Genomic DNA, 23,443 nt, shown 5'->3' on the forward strand with positions numbered 1-23,443 from the left:
CCTGATTTTTACAGAGGGAGAATGCTGAGACCCAGAAAGATTAACTTGTTGAAGGTTGCCTAGATAATTGAGAACAGCTGATTTAGAGTAATGATCTCAACTAGAGTTTTGCATCATCCCAGTTTGCATAATATCTGAATTGATATTGCAAAATTTGCTTCCCCAGATCACAAAATAATTTATCTTAACTTAATTTGATTTAAAAATAGATGTCATGGAATACTTTTAGAAGAAGGGAGAGAAGGGATTGTAAAATCCAACAGATTAATACAGTCATTGAACTGGCAGAATTTAGGTACTCAAAACACTGTCCTCTAAATCCAGGTGAAAAGAGAACAATCCTAGTTGCATTTTAAAAAGAAATTCTAGCTGAAAAGAAAATCTGTCCAAGGATGTTAGTCTGCCCACCACCAACCTGAACCACTGCTCTTTACCTGTCCGGTCAGGTGTGCTTCCCTTCTTGCCATCTCTCCCTTTTCTTGAGTGATGGCTCAGAAACGTCTCCTGCAGAGCCGTCGTCTTGGTGCTTTCGGAGTTGGATCCAAGGATCTTTGAGAAAGCAGAATTGTTTCACTGTTGTTCTGGTTTTGTTCTGTGGACAGCTCGAGATGCTGCTGTGCAGAAGATCGAAACGATTATTAAGGAGCAGTTTGCTGTTGAAATGAAGAACAAGGAGCATGAAATTGAAGTCATAGATCAGGTATCAATCACGAGTGCTTCTCATTAGGGGTGGAGTGGAAAGTTCAATGTTGTTTGTTGCTCTTTTTAAAGAAATAAACATTTAAAATTTATTTTTAGCGACTGATTGAGGCCCGGAGAATGATGGATAAACTTCGAGCTTGCATAGTGGCAAACTACTACGCTTCTGCTGGTCTTTTCAAAGCTTCGGAGGTAAACTCCCTGCCCCCGCCCCACCTAGAGAACCTTTGAGTTTTGCCTTCTGGTGTTCCCTGGATTGTGTGGTCATTTTTGGCTTTAAAGTTGGGACCTTTTGGTCTCCTAAGTGGAGCTGTGGCTTACTTCCATCCGTCCGCAAGGGTCGATTTAGCCCTCACTATTTGGCAGGCCGTGGGCTGAGTGCTTGGGAGACCCAGGAAGAGCTTCACTCAGCCTCATTCAACCACCTGTTTGTTATGTGCATCGTCTGTGTCAACAGTCCTGCTCGGTATGGAAACACCAAGTTGAGAATAGCCCTCTTTGGGAAGAAGGGGCCTCATTTCTCTTGAATCTTTCTCCTGACTTCATGTAGTGAATGTGCACTCAGACTTCATCCCAGTCTAGACCCCATCCTTTATAGAAGCTTCTCACCTCCCGTCTCCTCTGGGTCGGGCCTCTCTTGTTCATTGCCCTCTTAGGAGACATTAGTGGGGTATAAGAGCAGTTGGCTTCTGAAACAAGTGTTTCCTTGATGAACTCAGACTCCTAGGAATGACGCTTTTGGTTCTGACAGCTCGGCCCCGTTTGCAAGCCTTAAGTGTGTTTTTGACAAAGAAGCAATAGAACAAGAATCTCTGGCTCCCACTTAGAGTTCTGGAAACTTTTCTATTGTGAAATAATAAGTCTCCTCTCCTTTTCTTCTTTTTTTTTTTCTTAACACTATTTATGGAAATTTTATTTTTATGGGTTTGTTGCCAAGGAAACAGGATTCCGCTGAAAGAGAAGAATTCCTTTTAGATTGTCATTTTGATTATCTGAATGTCCTCACATTTGTGTTGAGGAAAACCAGCTTTAGTTCAGTTAAGATAAACATGACTTTACCTGCCTTCCCCCACTGCCACTACAAGAGTGGCCCTGGGGATGAGGGAAGGGTCTTGGTGAGGGTGAGCATTGACCAAGTGAACTCCAGGCTTGTGTCATTCATTATGACCTTGATGTACAGGGGAGGATGCCATCCCCAGTGCTGCCTTGAAGAAACTGACGTTTGAAAAATCCAGTCAGTTTCCTGTGCGTTGAGAATATAATTTGATGCTCAAATGGCTGGGGACAATGCCGAAGTTTCTGGCTTAAAGTCCCTTAGCTCCAGCTGACAGCACAAAGAACTGGCCAATAGTTAAAAACTTGTACACAAAGATTTTAATGTATCTGTGGAACTCATGGTGGCAAGGACACGTTCCCTAATATATATTCCCATGTCTTTCTGCTTAGTGCTGTCAGATTTTATGAAAGTGGGTTAAAATTGTTCTTGTATACTTTGTTCTGGTGTTGCTGTTCGTTAGAAGATGTTCAAACGTACTTAATTTCTTGGACCTAGTTAAAAGTATCTGGGGTTTTTTGTTTCTTTGCTTTTTTGTTTTGTTTTGTTTTGCTTTCGCAGGGATCAAAGACCTGTGACACCATGGTTTTTAATCATCCTGCTATCAAGAAATTTTTGGAATCGCCATCAAGGTCATCATCTCCTGCTAATCAGAGATCAGAAACGCCATCTCTTAACTATTCAGAAAGTGATTCTTTATCTCAACACAATGACTTCTTATCTGACAAAGACAATAGCAGCAACCTGGACCTGGAGGAGAGATTGTCCAACAGTATGGAGCCTCTGAGGCCTGGCAGAAATACAGTGCGGGTAAGGTTAAGATTAAAGGGTGGTTTGGGGGACAAAAGAGTAGGGCAATAACAGATGAACTGGGCAATCCTTTCCATGTCCCAGATTTCTAGGAATCAAATGATGCAAGATGTTTCTTTTAATAGATTTAGGCATTTTAGCTGCTTAAAAGTACAGAGTCCTAGGTCTAAAAAGGGAAAGACCCAAGCCCCGTGATGCTCCTTGCTGTGGGCCAGGTGTGTGGGACTGGGACATGTGGCAGCTGTGTCCGGGGCTCTGGCCCAGGCTGAGGCGCTGCCCGGTGGGCCTGATGGGGGCCACTGCAGCCTTCAGCCTGCACTCAGGGAAGTCCTGTCAGTGATTCATGGGGGTTGATTTTCTGTCATTATGTCTTGCCCTGTACTGGATAGTTTGCAAAGTGCTCTTGTGTAAATGATCCCAACAAATCCTCACAACCAGCTTGGGAGGTCAGGAGGGCAAAGTATTATTTCTATTTTCTAAATGACAAAATTGAACTTGGTGACTTACCAAGATCACACAGCTCATAAAGGGTAATGATGAAATGGGAACCAGGGCCTCTTGAATCCAGTGTTCTTCCTGTTATACCACTTGCCTGTCTGTAGAGTTTATTTTAAAAACAAATTCATAATTGTTGCCAGTTGCATGCTATGATTTCTACACTCTTGATCAGAGGTTCATAATCTGAAATCCACAGACCCAGAAGGGAGCCGTGGATAGATTTTAGGGGTCTATGGACTTGGATGGGAAAAAAATCGCATCTTTCTTTTCACTAAGCTCTAACTTCATTTTTTTTGGAAACATTCTGAGAAAGCGTTCCTAGATTTTACCTGACTTCCAGTGGGGTTCTGTAACACAAAAAGGTTAAGAACCGCAATGGAAATTGAAATAGTCAGTTCTCTCATTTGAGGAACAACATTTATGAAAATAGGTTTCAGATTTTCATGGGTCTTAATGAAGATGTCTTTTAAAGAGTTACATAGTCAAATGATGCTAGAAGACCAAATGATCTTGATTATCTGGAACATTTGGCCAATGGAAAAGATCTCCTTACAGCAGAGTAATGAGAGCGAGCAAATATTTTAATTTCACAGGAGGAAAACTGTTTTATCAAACCCAAATATTTCAGCCATACCATTGAGTCTCAAGTGTATTATTTGCTGCTCATTTACTTTAATATGTTCTTCAGTTCAGCTCCTGAGCATTTTTTCAGATATAAGGCGTTGTGCTAGGCCCACTGCATGCAGGGATTGATTGGACCTGGAGACCTGACAAATGCTACTTTTAAAAAAAATTGGGGGGCGGGGAAAGAAAGGTTGCCTTCTGTTCCGATTAGCAGAAGAGTGTTTGCCGCCATACCCCTTTCTACCTTAGAGAGCGAGTTTTTTGGAATGCGCTCTACAGAGGTGCTTCTCCTACACTCCTGCCCTTTCTGACAGTGTTGGACATCACTTAGTAGCTGTTGTGGATTCTTTCAGGACCCCAGTGGTGGAGCCAGTTCCCGGAAAACAAACCAGCAGAATTCTGATCTCACTTCAGAAGAAGTTTCACGACTTTTTGTGAAGAAAACCATAGTAGTTGGCAATGTGTCGAAGTGAGTATGCAGCTGGACCCAGAAGCTTTTGTTTCCATCCCATTTTTAGTCTTTGGTTTGCACTTACTAAGGCTGGAGTAGAAATAATGCAATCTGAGTTGTAGAAGGATGGCGCTGGGGAAACTTTTTTGACAATTGAAGTGGAGACTGAAGTACGGAGGGTGATTTAGTCAAGCCTCCCAACTAGATAGGACAAAATGGTGACTGGAACCCTGGTCTCCTGACTCCCAGGTAACAGGCCTTCAGGGCATACATAACATTTAGCTATATGCTGCATACATTTCTGCATAAGCAATAAAAAGCAAAGGAAGTAACAGATTCTCTCCTGTCTGTGAGTGGACAATTGGCCTGGGTAGCCACAGGTCCCTCAACAATTTAAATACAGGATCGGAAATATCTGCTTATTTTCCCATGGACTGTGTCTCCCCATTTTACCAAGCCAGCACATTTCAGAGATAATGAGGAATAGAAAGATGATCTCTCCCACTTTAGTGGGAAGAGTGATGTACTTGGGCTCAGGAGAAGTGGGTGAGAATTCTAGTGCCGATACTGAATGATAATAGGAAAGTCACTCAAATCCCTCTGAACCTCTTTCCTCATCTGTAAAAGGGGCACAAGTGTTCTTACATTAACTGGCTCTCAAGAAAATGCTTTCTGACACTTGAGTACTCCATAAATGGGGCATGATGCCAGTGATGATCAAGAAGTGGGTACCATTTGAAGGGTGCACAGGAGAGTGGAAGGAGAGCGGGCTGTGCACTTCGATGGTCTGTATGGGAATCCTAGCTCTGCCACCTGACAAGTCACAGGACCCTGCTGGGTCTTCTCCTAGAAAAGGAGCTAATGAAACTGGACTGTCGCTGTAGGTGTTCTGCGTCTTATGTTTCTATTATCTGTGGACTGGAAGGAGCTTTAGAGACCATCCAGTCCAGCCCCCACCTTTCCATTTTAAAGATGCAGAATTGAACCTCAGAGAGGCTCCCGTGATTTACCAGAGTCAGCACAACTGTTTATTTTTCCTTTGTGGAAAGACACATTCTGGATTGGGAGTTCTACAGTGACCCATCTCTGAAGTTAAACTTTTGCAAAAATTGTAATTAGCAGCTAGCTAATTGTGCTCACCATGATCTCACATAAAGTGTCAACTTGACCTTGAAGTTAAGATTCCCTGCCTTGAATGCACTCCTTCCTCCTGTCTGCTGCCTTTGGAATCCCTGGTGTCCCAAAGCCCAGCTCAGCTCATCCCTCTTGGAATTACACTATAGAGTTTTTGTATTTACTCCTCTGCCTCCATGTTGTTTTTCCCCCTCCCCAGAGGGTGACCATTTTGTTGGGGTAATTGTAACACCAGTGCATGCTTACCACAACCTTAGACATTGCAGATATTTCATTAGATTTGTTGAAGAAGATTAAGAATCCATTGACTAAAAATTTCAAAACAAAATAGGAATCGACATATTTCACAGCTTTAACCACTCAAATGTGTGGTTATGGATATAGGCTTTTGTTCCTGGTCTTGTTTGGAGGACAGTGGAGAAGACGCTCTGATGTGCCTTGATCTCTACTTTCTTCACACAACTTAAAACTTTGTGACTTTGGGTTTTGCCCGTGAAAGAGATACTAATTTCTAGCACTGTGAGGAAGCCAACATAGACTCGAGTTGGTACTTGATTAAATTCTCACGTGTTATTTCCTCATAATCGTCAGGACCCCAGATTCTATCCCTTCATAATGACTGTCTTGGGGGGAGGGAACTCTAGGAGTCCTCATGCCTGAGAGATTGCCAGATAAATCTGGTGTACAGATCTGTGCAAGTCAACTCCTAGCTGGCCAGCTGGTAGTGAAGGGGCAAAGAGAGAATTTTCCTTCTCTTCTTTAATGTGTGTGCTTTCTGTGAATGTGGAGTGTGTGGGCATAAAGGGTGAATTCACAACCAGCAAAGAGGAAATTAAAACAATATTTAAGAGCTGTTTTGCCCAACTGTATGCCAATAAATTTGATAATCTTAGTGAAATAGATGAATCTTTACAAAAATGTAAATTATCTAGATTAATGGAAGAGGAAATAAAATACTTAACCCCATTTCAGAAAAAATAAACTGAGCAAGCCATCAGTGAGCTTCCTGAGAAAAAAATCTCCAGGGCCAGATGGATTTAAAAGTGAATTCTGTCAAACATTTAAAGAATAATTAATTCCAATACTATATACACTATTTGGGAAAATAGGCAAAGAAGGAGTCCTACCAAATTCTTTTTATGATACAAGTATAGTGCTGTTGTCTAAACCGGGAAGAGTCAAAACAGAAAGCAAATTATAGACCCTAAAATTATAGATTCTCTAATGAATGTAAATGTTAGAAATTTTAAATAAAATATTAGCAAAGAGATTACAGCAGCTTATCTTGAGGATAATATACTATGACCAGGTAGGATGTATACCAGGAATGCAGGGCTAGTTCAGTATTAGGAAAACTATCAGCATGATTGGCCATATCAACAACAAAACTAACAGAAATCATGTGATTGTCTCAATAGATGGCAGAAAAAGCATAGTTAGTTTTAGCAATGTTAGTTTTAGCAATAAGAGAAGAAAAAGAAATTGAAGAAATTAGAATAGGCAAAGAAGAAACAAAGTTATTACTCTTTGCAGATGATATGATGGTATACTTAGAGAATCAAGTAAAAAAATTACTTGAAATAATAAACAAATTTAGCGGAGTGGCAGTATATAAAATAAACCCACACAAATCATCGACATTTCTGTTTTATTAACAAAGCCCAACAGCAAGAGATAGAAAGAAAAATTCCATGTAAAGTTACTGTAGACATTATAAAATATTTGGTAGTCTACCTGCCAAAACAAACCCAGGAACTATATGAACACAGTTACAAAACACTTTTTTAAAAAATTTTGCCGGATTCTGGGCCCTGCTCCCCAGTTCTCCCCTTTAGGTAGAGCCCTAGGTAAGGCCTATAAGTATTCGTTGCAGCTCATGCACATGTGTTTACTCCTCATATATATTATTTTTCAGTGTGGCGCTCAGGGTTACACCCTCAGGCAGTGGGGGCTGAGCTCCTCTGGGGGAAAAGAATGTTTCTAGAACACGGTGATCTCATGCTGTCCTGTGATTGTGGCCCCGTTTCTGCCAAGGTCACTAATCATATACTTGTCTCCCTGGATGCCTCCTCTGATTTGCCTGCTTCTTCCTCAAGGCTATTGCTAGGGAAAAAAAAATCGGCTTTCCATTTTTGTTTGTCACTCTGAATTTCATCCCTTTCCTGGCTTTCTTTTTAAGTTCTTGCAACTTATTTGTTTTTTGAAAAAGATATAGCTTCCTCCCAAATAAAATAGCAGTAATTCTATGTAATTGATTTTCCACATTTACTTACACATTTTTTCCTTTCAAAGAGATCCAATTTTCACCTATATCCTAGGATAGCCCATTCCTATATTACTATGGTACTTTACGTTATTTAAACTGTTATGTAGTATCCTTTGAAATTTTGATTTGTTGGTTAACCACATTGTCCATAGCCTTTTAACTCTTTTAATCCTTACATTGATAGGGCCTTCATTCTGCATAGGATAACCAAAGTAGATTACTGGCAGTAGAAATTGAGGCAGCTAGGTTAACAGTGTTGGGACATGGAGTCAGGAGTCAAAAGAAGGACACCAACATTTGTTAAATGCCTACTGTGTGCTAGGAATTGTACTAAACACTTTACACATGGGATCTCACTTGATGCTCACAACAACCCTGGGGGGTAGTTGCTCTCATGATCCCCGTTTTACAGTTGAGAAAACTGAGGCAGACAGAGCTATCGTGTGTCCAGGGCTGGAAATGAACTTGGGTTTTCCTGACTCTCCGTTTCACCACCTACTTGATTTGAATCTTGCCTCATCTACTTAGAGTAAACTGTGTGATCCTAGGCAAGTCACTGAACTTCCGCCTCAGTTTCTTCAATTGTAAAATGGAGATAATAATGGAACTACCTCACAAGGTTGTTGTGAGAATCAAATGAGATAATATATGTAAAATACTCTGTAACCCTCAAAGCTAGGTATTGTTGCTGTTTTATTTACATCAATAGTGATCAGGATCGTGGTGTTCTAGGGATGGAGAGGAACAAGGTCTGGATGAGATTTAGTCCGTGGCTGGTAGTTCTCCATTCCATGATAAAGGATAACTCTTAATTTTGTCACCTGTGTACCCTGGCGGCAAAGCAATTTATGGAATTTTTTTTTATTATTATTAACTAAAAATACATGCTGACATTTTTTTTTTACCTTAACCGTAAGCTTGTTCTGTAGACATCCAGACTTCTTTCTGGAAAGAAGAAACTGAATGAGTTTTGTTGTGTTTATTCCACTGATGCAGCTTTGGAAGATTCTTGAACCCCAACTTTCCTGAAAACGGCTGAGAGTAAGTAGTTTTGAGCATGTCTTCTGAAAAGTAACAACTCAATTTTGTTTTTCTCGCTAGGTACATTCCGCCTGATAAAAGAGAAGACAATGACCAGTCAACTCACAAGTGGATGGTGTATGTGCGGGGCTCCCGGAGAGAGCCCAGCATCAATCACTTTGTGAAGAAAGTGTGGTTCTTTCTGCATCCCAGCTATAAACCAAATGACCTGGTGGAAGTTCGGTGAGCAGAATGTCACACAATAAACATGTAGTAAGCTGTTACGATGGGCCAGGCACTGGGCTAAGCGCCGGGGATGCAAATGAGAAAGACAGTCCCCACAGCCACCAGAGGCTTCCTAGAGTAGGGGGACGATGGTGCTGGGGGTGATGTGGAAACCCAACAGAGCAGCTGGTGGCCGATGGAAGTTATCCTGTTATGTAATGGAGCATTAAACATTTAATAAAATTGCGGAAGCAGAGGGAACTTTAAAGGTCATCTAACCCAGCCACTTTTTACACATGAAGAAACCGAGGCAGAGGAAGATTAAGTAATTTGCCCAAATTCACACAGCTTGTTAGTGGTAGAGCTGGGGCTTGAATGGGATACCTATTCTAGAGGTCTTTCTACTATACTCTATTATCTTGAAATGGAAGAGAAACGTGCTGACCATAATGTCTTACATTAGAAGCACTTCTCAGGGATCTAGCTCTTTGCCAGATTAATAGTTTCAGGTCCCTATTTTTGCCAGACACCTTTATATAAGTAGCAGAGTTGTAACTAGGGCAGTGTGATGTGGGCTTTGCCACAGGGTTTAGCACCAGGAGGGAGGTGGAAGGGGTAGGCTTTCTCCCTGGGGCAGTTCCCAGACCTAACCTGCCCTTGCTCTTGTAACTGACTTTGTGCTAGGCCCCAGACCTGTGTGACGGTGACAGTGATGGTGCTGCTGACTAAGGGGAGGCCTGTGTGCTGAAGTCCCCTTGTCACCTCACTCAGTGAGCTTCGCTGTTTCCTGCAGGCTTCTGTTAAGGAAGTCTTGAATGGTTCATTAGCTGTTAGTGCCGGAACTCTCACAAAACTGTGTTAGTGATTAAAAAAGACAATTTGATTTGAGGAGAGAACTTAAAATGTTTTTTCTTTTGGTGCTGAAGAAGTAGCTTTGGCTAAATGTCCAAGATCCTAGCAGTTAAGCCGATGCTCTCTTGCCTTGTCTGTGCTAAGAAAATAGTATAAACACTAATTGTGTCAGCATTTTTCTGAATTCCCAGTTGTTGTAAAGTTTATCTTTGTTTCAGAATGTTTAGCTTGCATGTTCTCAGTAAAAATAATGAACTTTTATTAGATCTCTCTCCTTAAGCATTGAAATGGAAATTTTGGAAAAATAGTGCTGCGGCAAGTAAAACTTTTGTAACTAAACTTCAAATAATAATACTTAACAGTAAGAAGAGTCATTTTAGGGGCAGCTAGGTGTTGCAGTGGATAGAGCACTGGCCCTGGATTCAGGAGGACCTGAGTTCAAATCCAGCCTCAGACACATAACACCTACTAGCTGTGTGACCCTGGGCAAGTCACTTAACCCCCATTGCCCAACAGGAAAAAAAAAAAAAGAAGAAGAGTTATTTTAAGGTCTGTTGTAATTAGGAATAAACCACTGGAATGGAAAATTAGGAAAAGGAGAGAAGAAAGAAAATCAAGAAAAATAGAAGACTTCTGTGCAGAAGGTCTAGAGCAGGGGTGGGAGACTGGCGGCCTTAAGGCCACACGTCGCCCTCTAGGTCCTCAAGTGCAGCCCTTTGCCTGAATCCAAACTTCACAGAACACATCTCCTTAATAAGAGGATTTATTTCTGTAAAACTTGGACTCAGCCAAAAGGCCGCACCCAAGGACCTAGAGGGCCACACGTGGCCTCAGGGCTGCAGATTCTCCACCCCTGGGATTCTAAAACATAGAGTAGCAGAAGTGCTTTCTCTGGGGCCTAGGAGCTTGTTTGTTCCTGTTTCTGTTTTTTAGAATTTGGATCTCTCAGTTTGATTGAGGTTTTTTTTTGTTGGGGGGCTGTTTTTATTTTTTAACTATTTGACAACATTGTCTTTGTCATTTGTTTTATCTGTTTAAAAACAAAGTTCCCAGAAGGCTTTGCCAGCCCGCCACCAAAGAGTGGGTTAAGTAGGTTGAGAAGCTTTGCTCTAGGGGAAGAACTCTATTGACCCAATAAGATCAGATGGGAAAGGTAGCAAGAGAAGAGGGAGAGGGGAAGGCAGAAGTTTGAAGCTGAGCTAGCTTCAGGAGTGCGTGCCACTCGTCATGGATTCCTGTGCCCCATGGACACTGTCTGGGGGTGAGTGGGGCTGCACCAGCATCCAGATGTGCCTGAGGTTGATAGAAGTGGAGAATCCAGCCCTCACTCCAGAGGGGGCTAAGGGGCAGCTTTTCAAAATGTGAGCGTCTCTGATTGGGCAAAAGCGAAAGGAAGGCCTTCGCGCATCCTAGCTGACAGGAGCTTTGTTCTTAGCAGCTTCTGGTGGTCGTTCTTGGGACGTTTGATTGTGCTTCTCACTGCAGTAGTGGCCATGCCACAGGATGGATCTCTCACGCAAACACGCTCACACAGACAACTGTGCTCATTTTCCCCATACTTTCTCTATTTAATCCCGTTTTCTTGATGTCTGACTTGGAATCCCTCTCCTGAGCTCTGATTTTAAATGTAACCATAGTTCACAGTCCAGTTATATGATGGGAATCTGACTAACAGGGGGCTGTTGCAGCCATAAGAAAGGCTGATGTTAATCGTATGTCTGGATCAGAAGCACAGATTTGCTTTCACACTGCTTGGAATCATGTCGTGCCTGCTGGAGCGGGCAGAGTCGGGTGGTTTTCTTGTGAAGTCTTTTTCGCATTTGACAGAATTGCCAGGTGTGCTCTCTGTCCATCTTTGTTTGACAGTTTCTGATGACACCCCCCTTCTAAATTCTACTCTTACCCATCCCATGCCCTTTCCCAACTTTCACATTGGTGCTATACTATGCCAAGGTAGCTCGGTGCATTCTGGACTGATCAGGAGAACCCTCGAATTGAGGCTGCTTCCTTTATCTGGAACCACTGAAGCTGGCCTGGGATAGTTTGGGGGGACCTGCTCACCAGCAACTCGTAAATGTCTGCTCTGGTTCTCTTTGGCCCTAACTCAGAGAATCTTCTTGAGAGCGGAGTGTATTCTTGCCTCAGGGTTTGTAGGCTGACACTGATGTTCTCCTTAGGGGGCTCTTCTCTGCGTTTACCCGTTTGGCAAATCTGAGGCTTCTCTGGAAATAGTGAATCCTCTAGAAGACTTGGCCCTTTCCCCACCTCCACTGGCCAGTTGGCAAAGTTGTTCTGAATGGACCTGGCTTTGCTGCCCCTACCTGGACTGTCTGCGGCATCAATTAGCTTTGCCTCACGGAGCCCAAACCTTGTCTTGGCAGAGACTCAGAGGGCTTGGGGAAGGAAGCGCCAGGCCTGGGAGTCAGGCTTCGCCCTTCATTTTGAGCATCTGTGTTACCTTCTCTGTGCCTTGGTCTGAAGTCAGTGAGAGTTTTTGTCCTCGTCCTTCTCACCTCACAGGGATGTTGTGAGGATCCCTCAGCATCAGGAAGGGCTGGTGTGGACATTTCTTATACCCATGCACATCAGTAATTTGTCTCTAATTTGGATCTCAGAGTTGCCACTGAGTGACTTGCCCAAGGCCACAGAAGGGGCAGAGCTTCAACTTGAGTCTTCCTTGGTCTTTCTGCTGTGGGCATGCTTCCTCCCAAATGAGATCACAGGTGGAAAAATGTTTTGGAAATAAAACTCTTCTACCACGGTGTTGCCTTCCCAAGCTTTCTTCCTGGCTGCTGCCTTGTCCAGGCCCTGCCTTCATAGTGGGACTTGTTCTGGGGCTATTAAAGTCACTCATCTGTTTTTAACAGAATGTCCCTAGCCTGACTCTCTTGGCCATTGTTTCTCTTTAACTTTTATGGGAAATTTAGCAGTGTAGTTGATAGGAACCAGCTTTTTATTGTCAAATAAAGGCATCCATGAATATAAATAGACACTTGACTGAAAAGTCTCTGACGGAAAATGTTCCTAAGCAATGTCAGCTGACGGATCTCTAAGATGTGAGGTTATGTCTCCCATATAAAACCCCACCCCTGGGGCCTGACCGTTACCTTCATTTCTCTGTAAAGGTCTAGTGCATGCAGACAGTTGAGAATACAAGTAAACTTCATGATAGTGTGACCGGCTTCCTAGATCCAAACTCTCTTCTGTTGAGATCGATTACTAGTAGTGTTGACATTACTTAGCACCACGGACAGGAGCCTGTGTCATGATTCTTTTTTAGCTCCTGGGCTCCCTCCACTTGGTTGATTCATACTGTTTCCATGCCCTGGTTCCCAGTTGATCCACTCCCTAGAGTCTCTGTTCTCATCACTGGAGGACTGATTGGAGTTTTTGTTGTTGTTGTTATTGTTTAGCTCCAAGTTTGCTTTTCCAGCTGCTGCTTGAAACCGTGCTGACTTTTAGCCAATTCCTTCGGTACTTTTGCTGGTGTCTTTGCTGGTTTTGCCTGCCTGGAGAATCTCCTCTTTTCTCTGGTCTGTAATGCAGGCCCTGTTCTTTTTATTGAAATGTACTGGATATTTTATTTTTCAGCAGTTTTCCTTTTTAGTCTTAATAGTGTTGATGATAGTAGTTTGCCCTAGTGGTAGGCTCTGTCTTCTTGCCTTGTGCTTCACATGTGCTGTCCTGGTATTTGTGAGGCTGTATATGCTTTTGGGTTCTGTCCTTTACTTTCGGTCATGCTTGCTGGAGCCTACCTAACTCTTCTCAACTAGAACTCAAAATTTTATGTTTCTTTGATATTAAGGATTATCTCCTCACAACTCGGACATATTTTCCTCTTCCTTGGTCAGGAATTTACATTTGTGTTTTAAAGGCATTCTTCCCCTTATCTTGTATTTCTCTAATCTTGCAGTAAATTTGTGACCTCATTAATATGGGTACTCCTTCCGGAGATGTAAATTCCAGTTTGTTCATGCCTAACCACCCTTTGTGACTCATCTCTGTCGTCCCATAAATCCATCAAAGGGGAAGGGCCCACCCAACTGGGTTCTTTTCCATGATTTTTCTTCCTTTCAAGTATAGTCTCAGCAACAAACCATGTCTGCTATCTGAGGAACAGCCTGCTGTAATACGGAGAGCTCAGTACCCATTAGATTATCTGCTTGGTGATGACCTCTTTGGCGACAGCAACTCATTAAACAAAGAAAAGTGCCCAAAGCCCTCAGTCCATCCCCATCACCTGGCCCTTTCTTCTGCTGTAGTGACTGTGGCAAAGGAAGCAGGGGTTGCTAAGAAGCAGTTTTTATTTTTTAGACTGTCTGTAAACATGAGCTTAGCTGTTGGTATGCTACCTGAGATTCCTATATGATCAACAAGCAAATGCTGCTGGAAAACCTGAATCATTAACTTCAGTTTTTAAAATACCTAAGATTTAATTTACGTGTCAGTAGAAATATTTTAGGTTGTTAACTCCATATTTATTTGAACTTAGACACCAAATGTAAATTTCATTTAACTCCGTATTTGTCTCCTGTTAACTTTAGCAAAACTCAGCAATAATCAATTGACTTAAGAGAATTCTCATTGGGAAATGTTTATCAGTCTACTTCATGAGGAAGGAAGGAAAGAGTCTGGGTGAAATCTCTGTGTCTGCTTTTCTCTAGAGAGCCTCCTTTCCACCTGACCAGGAGAGGTTGGGGTGAATTTCCAGTCAGAGTTCAAGTTCACTTTAAGGACAACCAGAACAAGCGGATAGATATCATCCATAACCTGAAGGTATTGTATGGGAATGACGCTACCCGAAACAGCTTGTGGGCACCATTTGTACTCCCAGACATGCTTTATGGTGAAGAAGAATGGGCATGGCGGGAGGAGGTGGGTGAAAGGTTCTTGAGGACGGTAGGGTCCCTGCATCTGAGCTGTGGAAGCAGAAAGGAAGACCACTTGGGTTATAGCTGGCATGGTGGAGCCCGGGTAAGTGGCTCCAGAGAATTGGTGTGAATTCTCAAAGAACAGAACTCTTGGAAATAGCCTGTATCTAGTAGAAAGGCCTGCTAGTCATGTGACTTTGGGCAGGGCATTTAAATCATTCTTATGCTTATGTTCATTTAAGGTGAGAAGTCCTACCTAGTCTGTGTGTCATGAGGGCTCTGAAAGGGGCATTTTCCTAAATGCAAAGGGTAGCATAATTTGAGCCTTATAAGTGAAGTCTTTCCCCACTTGCCTTTCATAGGTTGATATCATGCACATTTTCCACTGAATAAATTTTCATAAATTTAGAATTAACTTATTCTTCTCTCCTTGGTTGTGACCAGGGTGGATATTTTCTTTGGAGCATGCATATCTGGAACTCCTTCCTTTCTTATAGCATTCACAGCTGTCAGCCTTAGAGAATGCTGTCACAGCCCCGTTGAGGCATGTCTTTACTAAGTTAGAGATAGGCATTGGTATCTTGGTATTTTAAATTGCTTTCTCAAGGTGCTATTCTTTAAACCTAAATAGAGAAGCGCATGGTCACTTGATGCTGTAAATATATAAATATATTAATATATCAATATATCAGTAAGTGTCACATGCAGATATTTTAGTGGATCTGAATCATCTTTGCCTGCCTGTTTGGTGTGACTTTGTCCACCCACGATGCTCGAGGCCTTCCTTGCTTTCTCCTGATCTCACAGGTACTCTGGCTGTCCATACCTGTCATCCTTCACCTCACCACATAACCCTCCCTTCTTCTCTTCTTGTCATATACTAACTTGATGACTTCTTTTACTGCTGCTCATCTTTGGAATTCCTCGTTGGTTTTATGTTTCAATCTAATCTTACCCACCATGATCTGCTCTATCTCTATTTGAGATTTTCATCATTAAATCATTTCTAGTACTCTAGAGGCTTGTCTGTTTCCAGTCTTGCTGCCATATAGCAGCAAAATTGGTAGAATGTTGATATTAAAAAGATTGACCTTTGTTTTCCTGGGAAGCTGGGATCATTAAAGGAGCTTTTCGTTTTGCTGAAGGAAATGTAGTCCATTATCCTCCTTTTTACTCTGGGCCCTTCTCACTGGATCTATAATACTGTCTGGACCAGTGCGTGTTGTAATCTGGGTAATAAACATTTTCCATCCACTTGGTCTTTCCAGGGTGGATGGTCATTGCAGATCTCCACCAGGAGGTTTTGGAGCATAACCAGTTTTAATTAATTGTCACAGCAGAGAGGCTGCAAGAGCCCAGAAAGCACCTTAGTCAGCAAACACTTAACTTAGCTGCCAGCACAGGCCGAAGATGGCCAGCAAAGGCAACACCAGTTAGAACTTAAACTTGTTTGTATGGACAGTTCTGAGCGATAGTCATGTATAAGGCAGAGTAGCAGTGGATCTTGGCAAAGTCACCCTGACAGCATTTAAGGGCAGTAATGGAAGGAGAATAACACACAGAAGAGAAAAGAAAAATACTTGTAATACTGTTAGAACAAGCCCTTTTCTCTCTCAGTCAGGACTTTGAGGAGGGCCTCATTCACTGAAATAATTGAGACCACTTCCTGTTATCCCCTCCTCATCTCATCTCATCTCATTCGGATGCCTTATGCAGCGACCTTCTCTGTCACCCTTATCTCACAAGAAGAGGTGGTCATTCCCCTGGCCAAAGCAAACCTCTCTACGGGCACAGGTGACCCCATTCCATTTCATCCTCCCCCTTCTCCACCTTCTCACTTATCTTCAGTTTCTCCCCATCTAAAGGCTCCTTCCCCACTCTCTACAAACATGCCTGTGTCTCTCCTGGCCTCAGAATACCCTCATGCTTTTTCCATCCCTGAGCCATAATCCTGTACCTCTCCTTTTTGTGGCTAGCCCCCTTGAGAAGCTTGTCTACAGTGTTTCTGCTTCCTTTCCTCTCACCTTCTTCTTCACTTCTGTAGTCCAGCGTCTGATGAAACCGCTCTCTTAACATTCTCTTTGAAGCTCTGAAAGTTCTCCTGATTCTCAGTCTGGTGATCTTTCTCAGTTCTTACTCTTGATCTTGCTGCAACCTTTGACACCGTTGATCCCCTTCTTTTCTTTGAACATCTCGTTCTCCTCCCCTCTCCCTGACCTCTCCTTCTCAGTCTCATTTGCTGGATCTTCATCCAGGTTGCCTCAGCTGATGATGGGTTTCCTCAGGACTCTCTCTTGAGCCCTCTTCATTTCCTCCTCTGTGCTGTTTTGTTTGGTGATTTCATCAGCACTGTTGCATTCAGTTATCATTTCTCTTCTGATTCTCAGATCTATTTATCCAGCCCTTATCTCTCTCCTGACCTCCAGTCTTGCATCTTCAGTTGTCTGTTGGACATTTCACAGTGGATGTCATCGACGTCTTAAACTTTCTGTCTGGATTGAACGCATTCTTTTTCATTCCAGATCTTCCCCTCTTAGGAACGTCCTTATTACTGCCGTAGGTGAGACTAGTCCCTTTAGGGGAGAGACTGTTCATTTTTGTCTTTCTGTCCCTAGCACTTGGTACAGTGCCTGGTATGGAATAGGGGCTTAATAAAAATTTGTCAGTTGATTGATTGATTCTCTTCAAGTCAGGGACTATGCCTTATGTGTCTTTATGTTCCCTCACAGTTCCTAACACCCTGCTTTACAATAGCAGGTGTTTGGTAAATTCTTCTTCTATGGTGATGTGCATGATTATAAGGGAATTTGGATGTTTGGAGTCCTTGAATCATTCCGCATTGTTGTAAACTGGGCAGTTTAATAGGAAAGATCGGGAGGAAAGACAGTGCAGATGTGGCCTCCCAGGTGCTCCCCTTCAGAAGCGCCAGGGATTATCTTGATTACTTTCTAGTTGATTTATTTCAAAGAAGCAGTGCCCTTGGATGAACAAGTGACTGTAGGGAAACATATTACACATATGAGAAAAGGTAATAAACGATCACTTTGCCAGTTACCTAAAGAATAATTTGTTATTCTCGTTGATGTTGGACTACAGCAAGCACTTTCACAGGTGGTTTATTAGTTTTCCTCAATTTATACTTTCCTACCCTCATACTTTAGTATTTAGTGGAGGTGACCGTGGGTTTTCAAAGGCTGTGTTCAGGGGAGGCCTGGGAAATTTGATTCAGTCTTCCTAAAGATGCAGGGATGATCCTTCTGTTCATTCTTGGAAGCAAGGACTTATGAGAGAGGAGGTAAAAGAGGAGTTTGAAGGAAAGTTTGCTGACTGAGCCACGATGGCGGAGAAAAAGCAAGGACTTGCCTGAGCTCTCCCATGTTCCTCTCCCAATGACTTTAAAATAATGCCTCAAAACAAGTGCTGGAGCAGCAGAACCCACAAAAGGTTGGGGTAGAACAGTTTTTCCAGCCCAGACAACCTAGAACGTCAGAAGAAAAGGTCTCTCTCACTGAGGTGTGATTAGAGCACAGTCTAACACAAGCTGTGCCCCGGCAAGCCAGCAGCAGGCCTGGGGGGGCGGCTTCTGGAGCTCTAGGCTAGCTCTGGGGGGGCAGGGGGAGGTGTTAGCCTGCCAGAAGGAGATTACAGGGCTTCCTTTACTGGCACTGGGCGCAGGTCTCTGTTGCATTGCCTATATGCGGATCTGGGTTATAGTCCCGGGGACAGGAGGAGCGATTAGCACACCAGACGTTGTGGCGCAGGGGGAGTGGGGCCGTAGTTTTAGGGCAGAAGTCACTCTCAATAGCCTCACCCCCTTCCTCCCTGCCCCCCCAACTAGCTCTGAAAACAGCTGTACAAGAAACCTGAAGCTTGGGACAGTGCCCCTTCTACCCCAGAAGCAGAGTTGAATTTTAGCATAAAATTAAAATTCTATAAATAGGCTGGAAAAATGAGCTAACAACAAAAAAAGAACCTGATCATAGAAAGTTACTCTAGTGACAGGGAAAATCAAAACACAAACTGAGAAGACAACAGTCAAAAGTACTACATCTAGAGCCTCAAAGAAAAATAGGAATTGGTCTCAGACCCAAAAAGAATTCCTGGAAGAGCTCAAAAAGGAGTTTAAAAATCAAATAAGAGAGGTAGAGGAAAAAATGGGAAAGGAAATGACAGTGATGCAAGAAAATCATGAAGAAAGAGTCAATAACCTAGTAAAAGAGGCATAAAAAAAAACCTGAAGAAAATAGTGTCTTAAAAAACAGATTATCAATATGGTAAAAGAGGCACAAACATCCACTGAAGAGAAGAACTTATCTTAAAAAGTAGAATTGGCCCAATGGAAAAGGAGGTATAAAAGCTCATGGGAAAAAATAATCCTTAAAAATTAGAATTGAGCAAATGGAAGCTAATGACTCCCTGGGACATCAAGAAACAATAAAACAGAATCAAAAGAATTTTTAAAAATAGAAGAAAATTTGAAATATCTCATTGGAGAAACAACTGACCTGGAAAATAAATAAGAAATAGATAATTTTTTAAAGAATAATTGGACTACCTGAAAGCCATGGTGAAAAAAAGAGCCTGGAGATCATCTTTCAAGAAATTATCAAGGAAAACTGCTCTGATATTTTAGAACCAGAGGGCAAAATAGAAATGAAAAGAATCCACTGGTCACCTCCTAAAAAAGATCCCAAAGTGGGTCAACTAGGTGGCGCAGTGGATAGAGCACCAGCCCTGAAGTCAGGAGGAGCTGAGTTCAAATCCGGCCTCAGACCAAACACTTGACACTTACTAGCTGTGTGACCTTGGGCAAGTCACTTAACCCCAATTGCCTAAAAAAAAAAAAAATTTAAAAAATACCAAAATGAAAACTCCTAAGAGTAGTATAGCCAATTCCAGAGCTCGCAGGTCAAGGAGAAAGTATTGAAGTATCCAGAAAGAAACAGTTAGAATATCATGGAACCACAGTCAGGATAACACAATTTAGCAGTTTCTACTTTGAAGGATCAGAGGGCTTGGAATATGATATCCTGGAGGGCAAAGAAGCTAGGATTACAACCAAGAATCACCTACCCAGCAAAACTGAATATAATCCTTCACGGGGAAAAAATGGACATTCGATGAAACAGAGGACTTTTGAGCATTCCTGATGAAAAGACCAGAGCTGAATAGAAAGTTTATCCTTCAAATACAAGATTCAAGAAAAGCATAAAAAGGTAAACAGGAAAGAAATCACAAGGGCTTCAATAAGGTCAAACTGTTTACATTCCTAAATTGGAAGATGATATTTGTAATTCCTAAGAACTGTATTATTTATTAGGGCATTTAGAAGGAGTGTACATAAATAGAGGGCATGGATATGAGTTGAATATGATGGGATGATATCTTACAAAATAAAATTAAGGGGTGAGAAAGGAATAAACTGGGAGAAGAGGGAAAGGGGAGGTAAATTATTTCACATTGTTATTTGTCCTTGAAGAGGACCAATGACATCAGGAAGGTGATGTCATGACTTGCAAATAAATTAGATTTAAGTGAGGCAGGGCTGTGCTCCTCAGGAGCCATCTGGGTGTAGGGGCAAAATATAGATCAGGAGAACTGGAGGTGGCCCCCAGTGCAGTGGGAGACCTTGCCTTTTTTAAGCTAAGGTCTTTTCCAGGTCTCATTTTGTCTGAGGCAATGTCCATTCAGTGAGTAAGGCTAGGTAAGAAATGAGGCAAAGGATGGCCTCTTTTACATAGCCAAAAAAAAAAAAATCAATGTGAGAGGGGAAGACCCTCAGGGTTTCTGGCCAGAACAGAAACAATTGCAATTTACACTCACTCTGAGCCATGGGAACCCAAACAGTGACCAAGTGAGGCATTGGGCTGAGACCTATTGTTGGCCAGTCAATGACAGCAGAATGATTTGGGTTTAAGGCATGGTCAAGTAGCTCCAAAGTCGGGACCTCCAGTGCTGTATTTCAAGAAATGAAACTACATGGAGCAAAAGAGTCATGAAAGAGCTTTTACATTGGAGAGAAAGAGAGGAGCTGGGGAACAGGGCTTGAACCCTACTCTCATTGGAATTGACTCAAAGAGCCAATGACATACACACTCACTTGGGTATAGAAATCATTCTTACCCTTCAAGGATGTAGGAGGGAAAGGGGATAAGAGAAGGGGGGGCGGTGCTGATAGAAGGGAGGGCAGATTGGATGAGGTGGTAATCAGAAGCAAAAGACTTTTGAGAGGATGAGAGAGAGAGAGTAGCATAAATGGGGAAAAATAGGATGGAGGGAAATACACAGTAATCATAACTCAGCAAAATTTTACAGCAGGTTTCTCTGATAAAGGCCTCATTTCTCAAATATGAGAACTCGGTCAAATTTATGAGAAACACAGGTCATTCCCCAGTTGATAAATGGTCAAAGGACATGAACAGGCAGTCTTCAGAGAAAGTAATCAAAGCTATCTATAGTCATGAAAAAATGCTCTAAATCACTACTAATTAGAGAATCTCTGAAGTGCCACTGCACACCTATCAGTTTGGCTATGTCAGAAAAGAAAATGACGGATGTTGGAGGGGATGTGGGGAAATTGAGACACTCATGCACTATTGGTGAAGTTGCAAACTGATCCAACCATTCTGGAGAGCAATTTGGAATTACACCTAAAGGCCTATAAAATCATGCATACCCTTTGACCCAGCAGTACCACTACTAGGTCTGTATCCCAAAGAGATTTAAAAAAAAAAAAAGGAAAAGGGTTTATATGTATGAAAATATACATAGCAGCTCTTTTCTGGTGGCAAAGAATTGGAAATTGAGAGGGTGCCCATCAACTGGGGAATGGCTGAACAAGTTATGTTATATGATTATGATGGAATGCTGTTTTGCTGTAAGAAATGACAAGCAGTATGGCCTCAGAAGAACCTGAAAAGATTTGTATGAACTGATGCAAAGTGAAATGAGCAGAACCAGGAGACCATTGTACACACTAACAGAAACAGTGTATGATGATTGACTGTGAATGACTTATCTATTCTCAGCAATGCACTGAACCAAGACAGTTTTGAAGGACTTAGGATGAAAAATGCATCAACATCCAAAAAAAAGAACTGATGGAGTCTGAATGAAGATTGAAGCATACTTTTTTTTTAAGCTTTTCTTTCTTTTCCTTTTTCCTTTTTCTTTTTTTTTGGGGGGGGGGGCTGTTTATGCTTTCTTTTAAAACATGCCTAATATGGAAATATGTTTTGCATGACTACGCACATATAACCTATATCAAATTGCTTGTCTTTTTAAAGTGGGGGGAGAGGAGTGAGGAAGGGAGAGAATTTGGAACTCAAAATTTTAAGAAATGAATGTTAAAAATTGTTTTTGTATATCATTGGGAAGGAAAATATTAAATAAAAAAGAAAAAAAAGACCGTATCCACAGCACCAACTAAGGCTGGTCCCATTGACCTAGGGTTGCCTTGCGTGTGGGCTGTTGACAGCCAATACCAGCCTGACTAAGGTTTGTGAGGCTTAGCCCTCATGGGCTATGGGAATAGGAATCTTTCAGCCATAGTAGTTCCTGAAGACCACGTCCAAAGTCATAAATGGAGTACCAACACAAATAAAGGCTCAGATCCTTGAAGGATTAAGAAGATAGTAACAGAATGTTCCCACCATTTGCCATATTTCCCAATCCTCTGAGCAGAAAAGGAGTGTTTTTACTGCATGTCATGGGTTTCCTGCCGGCAGACTTTTAAATATCCCTAGACTGTTGTGTGTGGAGGCCTGCTCTCGAGAGTACTGGATGTTTTCTGAAGTTTATGGGTCCCTGGGCACTTGACATAAATGACTTCTGTTTTTTTCTCTCCCCATAGCTGGACAGAACTTACACTGGCCTGCAGACTCTAGGTGCTGAGACGGTACGCTCTTTCCTAAAATGTTCTGTATAGTTGTGAGTGAGTGGATTGAATGTCATGTTCTTGTTGCTTTTGCATTTGTGATATGATACAGTCCTCTAAAAGGCACTGCTTACTAAAGCAGTTGCTCTAACAACTGCAGAAGGAAAGCTGAATCCATTTTTATTTAGGAAAATATCACTGGGCTGATGAGCAGGGTAGTATCCTAATATTGAAATAGGAAAAAAATTAAAAGATGGTGCTAGTTTTTGAATCCTGGCTCTGCAGCTTATCCCACGCTAACTTGGGCATACTACCTCCCTGAGCTGCAGTTTGCATAGTGATAAGGTCAGAATCTTAGACTGGAAGCTCTCTTCTGTCCCTTAATACCAGTGGCCCTTAAGAGTCAGGTAAGATGCTATTGACCCATTTGTAGTAGTGGGATGCTCTGAGTTATTTTTTCCAGTAGTGGGGACTGGTTTCTTGAATTCATTCATGTGTGTGTATAGTGTGTGTATGTGTTTGTGTATGGATATATATATAAGAGACAGTGTAGTTTTCTTTATGACCAGTCACAAGCACGTGACATGAGTAATTGAGATTACATGGAGGGGTCTAGTCTGATTATGGTCTGGAATTTTTCTCTTTGTAAGGATAACTGGGACCACGTAGCAATCAAACTTCTGGATGTCATATTAGTAATGTGTTCTGCTGAGCTAACTGTCTGACAGTATTCCCTTCTCAGAGCCCAATAGCTTGTAACGTAGAAATTGGCATTGAAATTTTTGGGAGTCTAAAAAGCTGAAGTCCTATTTATGGACTTCATCCAGAACCGATCATTGAACAACAGGAACTTAGACGTCTCTGTGACTCAGTTTTATTATCTCAGGTGATGTGAATACTAAAATGTTACAAAAAATCTATGACAGTGTTCATAAAAATGTTTGAGTGGGATAAAATAATAAAAAATACTGTTAGGCGAAATCATTACTTCTGTTTGAAGTTAATGAATAAAAAGCATCGTTTCTACTTGAGTAGTCTAATATTTTCAGTAATGTTTTGTGGA

The 23,443-nt window shown here is 42.0% G+C and overlaps 1 protein-coding gene across 7 annotated transcripts in view; it reads left to right on the forward strand.

Annotated features, from left to right (window-relative positions):
* YEATS2 (YEATS domain containing 2) overlaps nt 1-23,443 on the forward strand; it is a 104,346-nt gene that overhangs the window by 19,619 nt on the left and 61,284 nt on the right. For all 7 annotated transcript variants that reach the window (XM_027861803.1, XM_027861801.1, XM_027861800.1 and 4 more), the window contains 7 exons: nt 603-700; nt 799-891; nt 2,315-2,563; nt 4,039-4,154; nt 8,638-8,799; nt 14,298-14,409; nt 22,357-22,401. In XM_027861803.1, the coding sequence (XP_027717604.1) occupies nt 603-700; nt 799-891; nt 2,315-2,563; nt 4,039-4,154; nt 8,638-8,799; nt 14,298-14,409; nt 22,357-22,401 (875 nt within the window). The remainder of the gene's footprint in view (nt 1-602; nt 701-798; nt 892-2,314; nt 2,564-4,038; nt 4,155-8,637; nt 8,800-14,297; nt 14,410-22,356; nt 22,402-23,443) is intronic.

This window comes from Vombatus ursinus, unplaced genomic scaffold, assembly GCF_900497805.2.
Source record: "Vombatus ursinus unplaced genomic scaffold, bare-nosed wombat genome assembly UNPS02014768.1, whole genome shotgun sequence".
NCBI lineage: Eukaryota > Metazoa > Chordata > Mammalia > Diprotodontia > Vombatidae > Vombatus > Vombatus ursinus.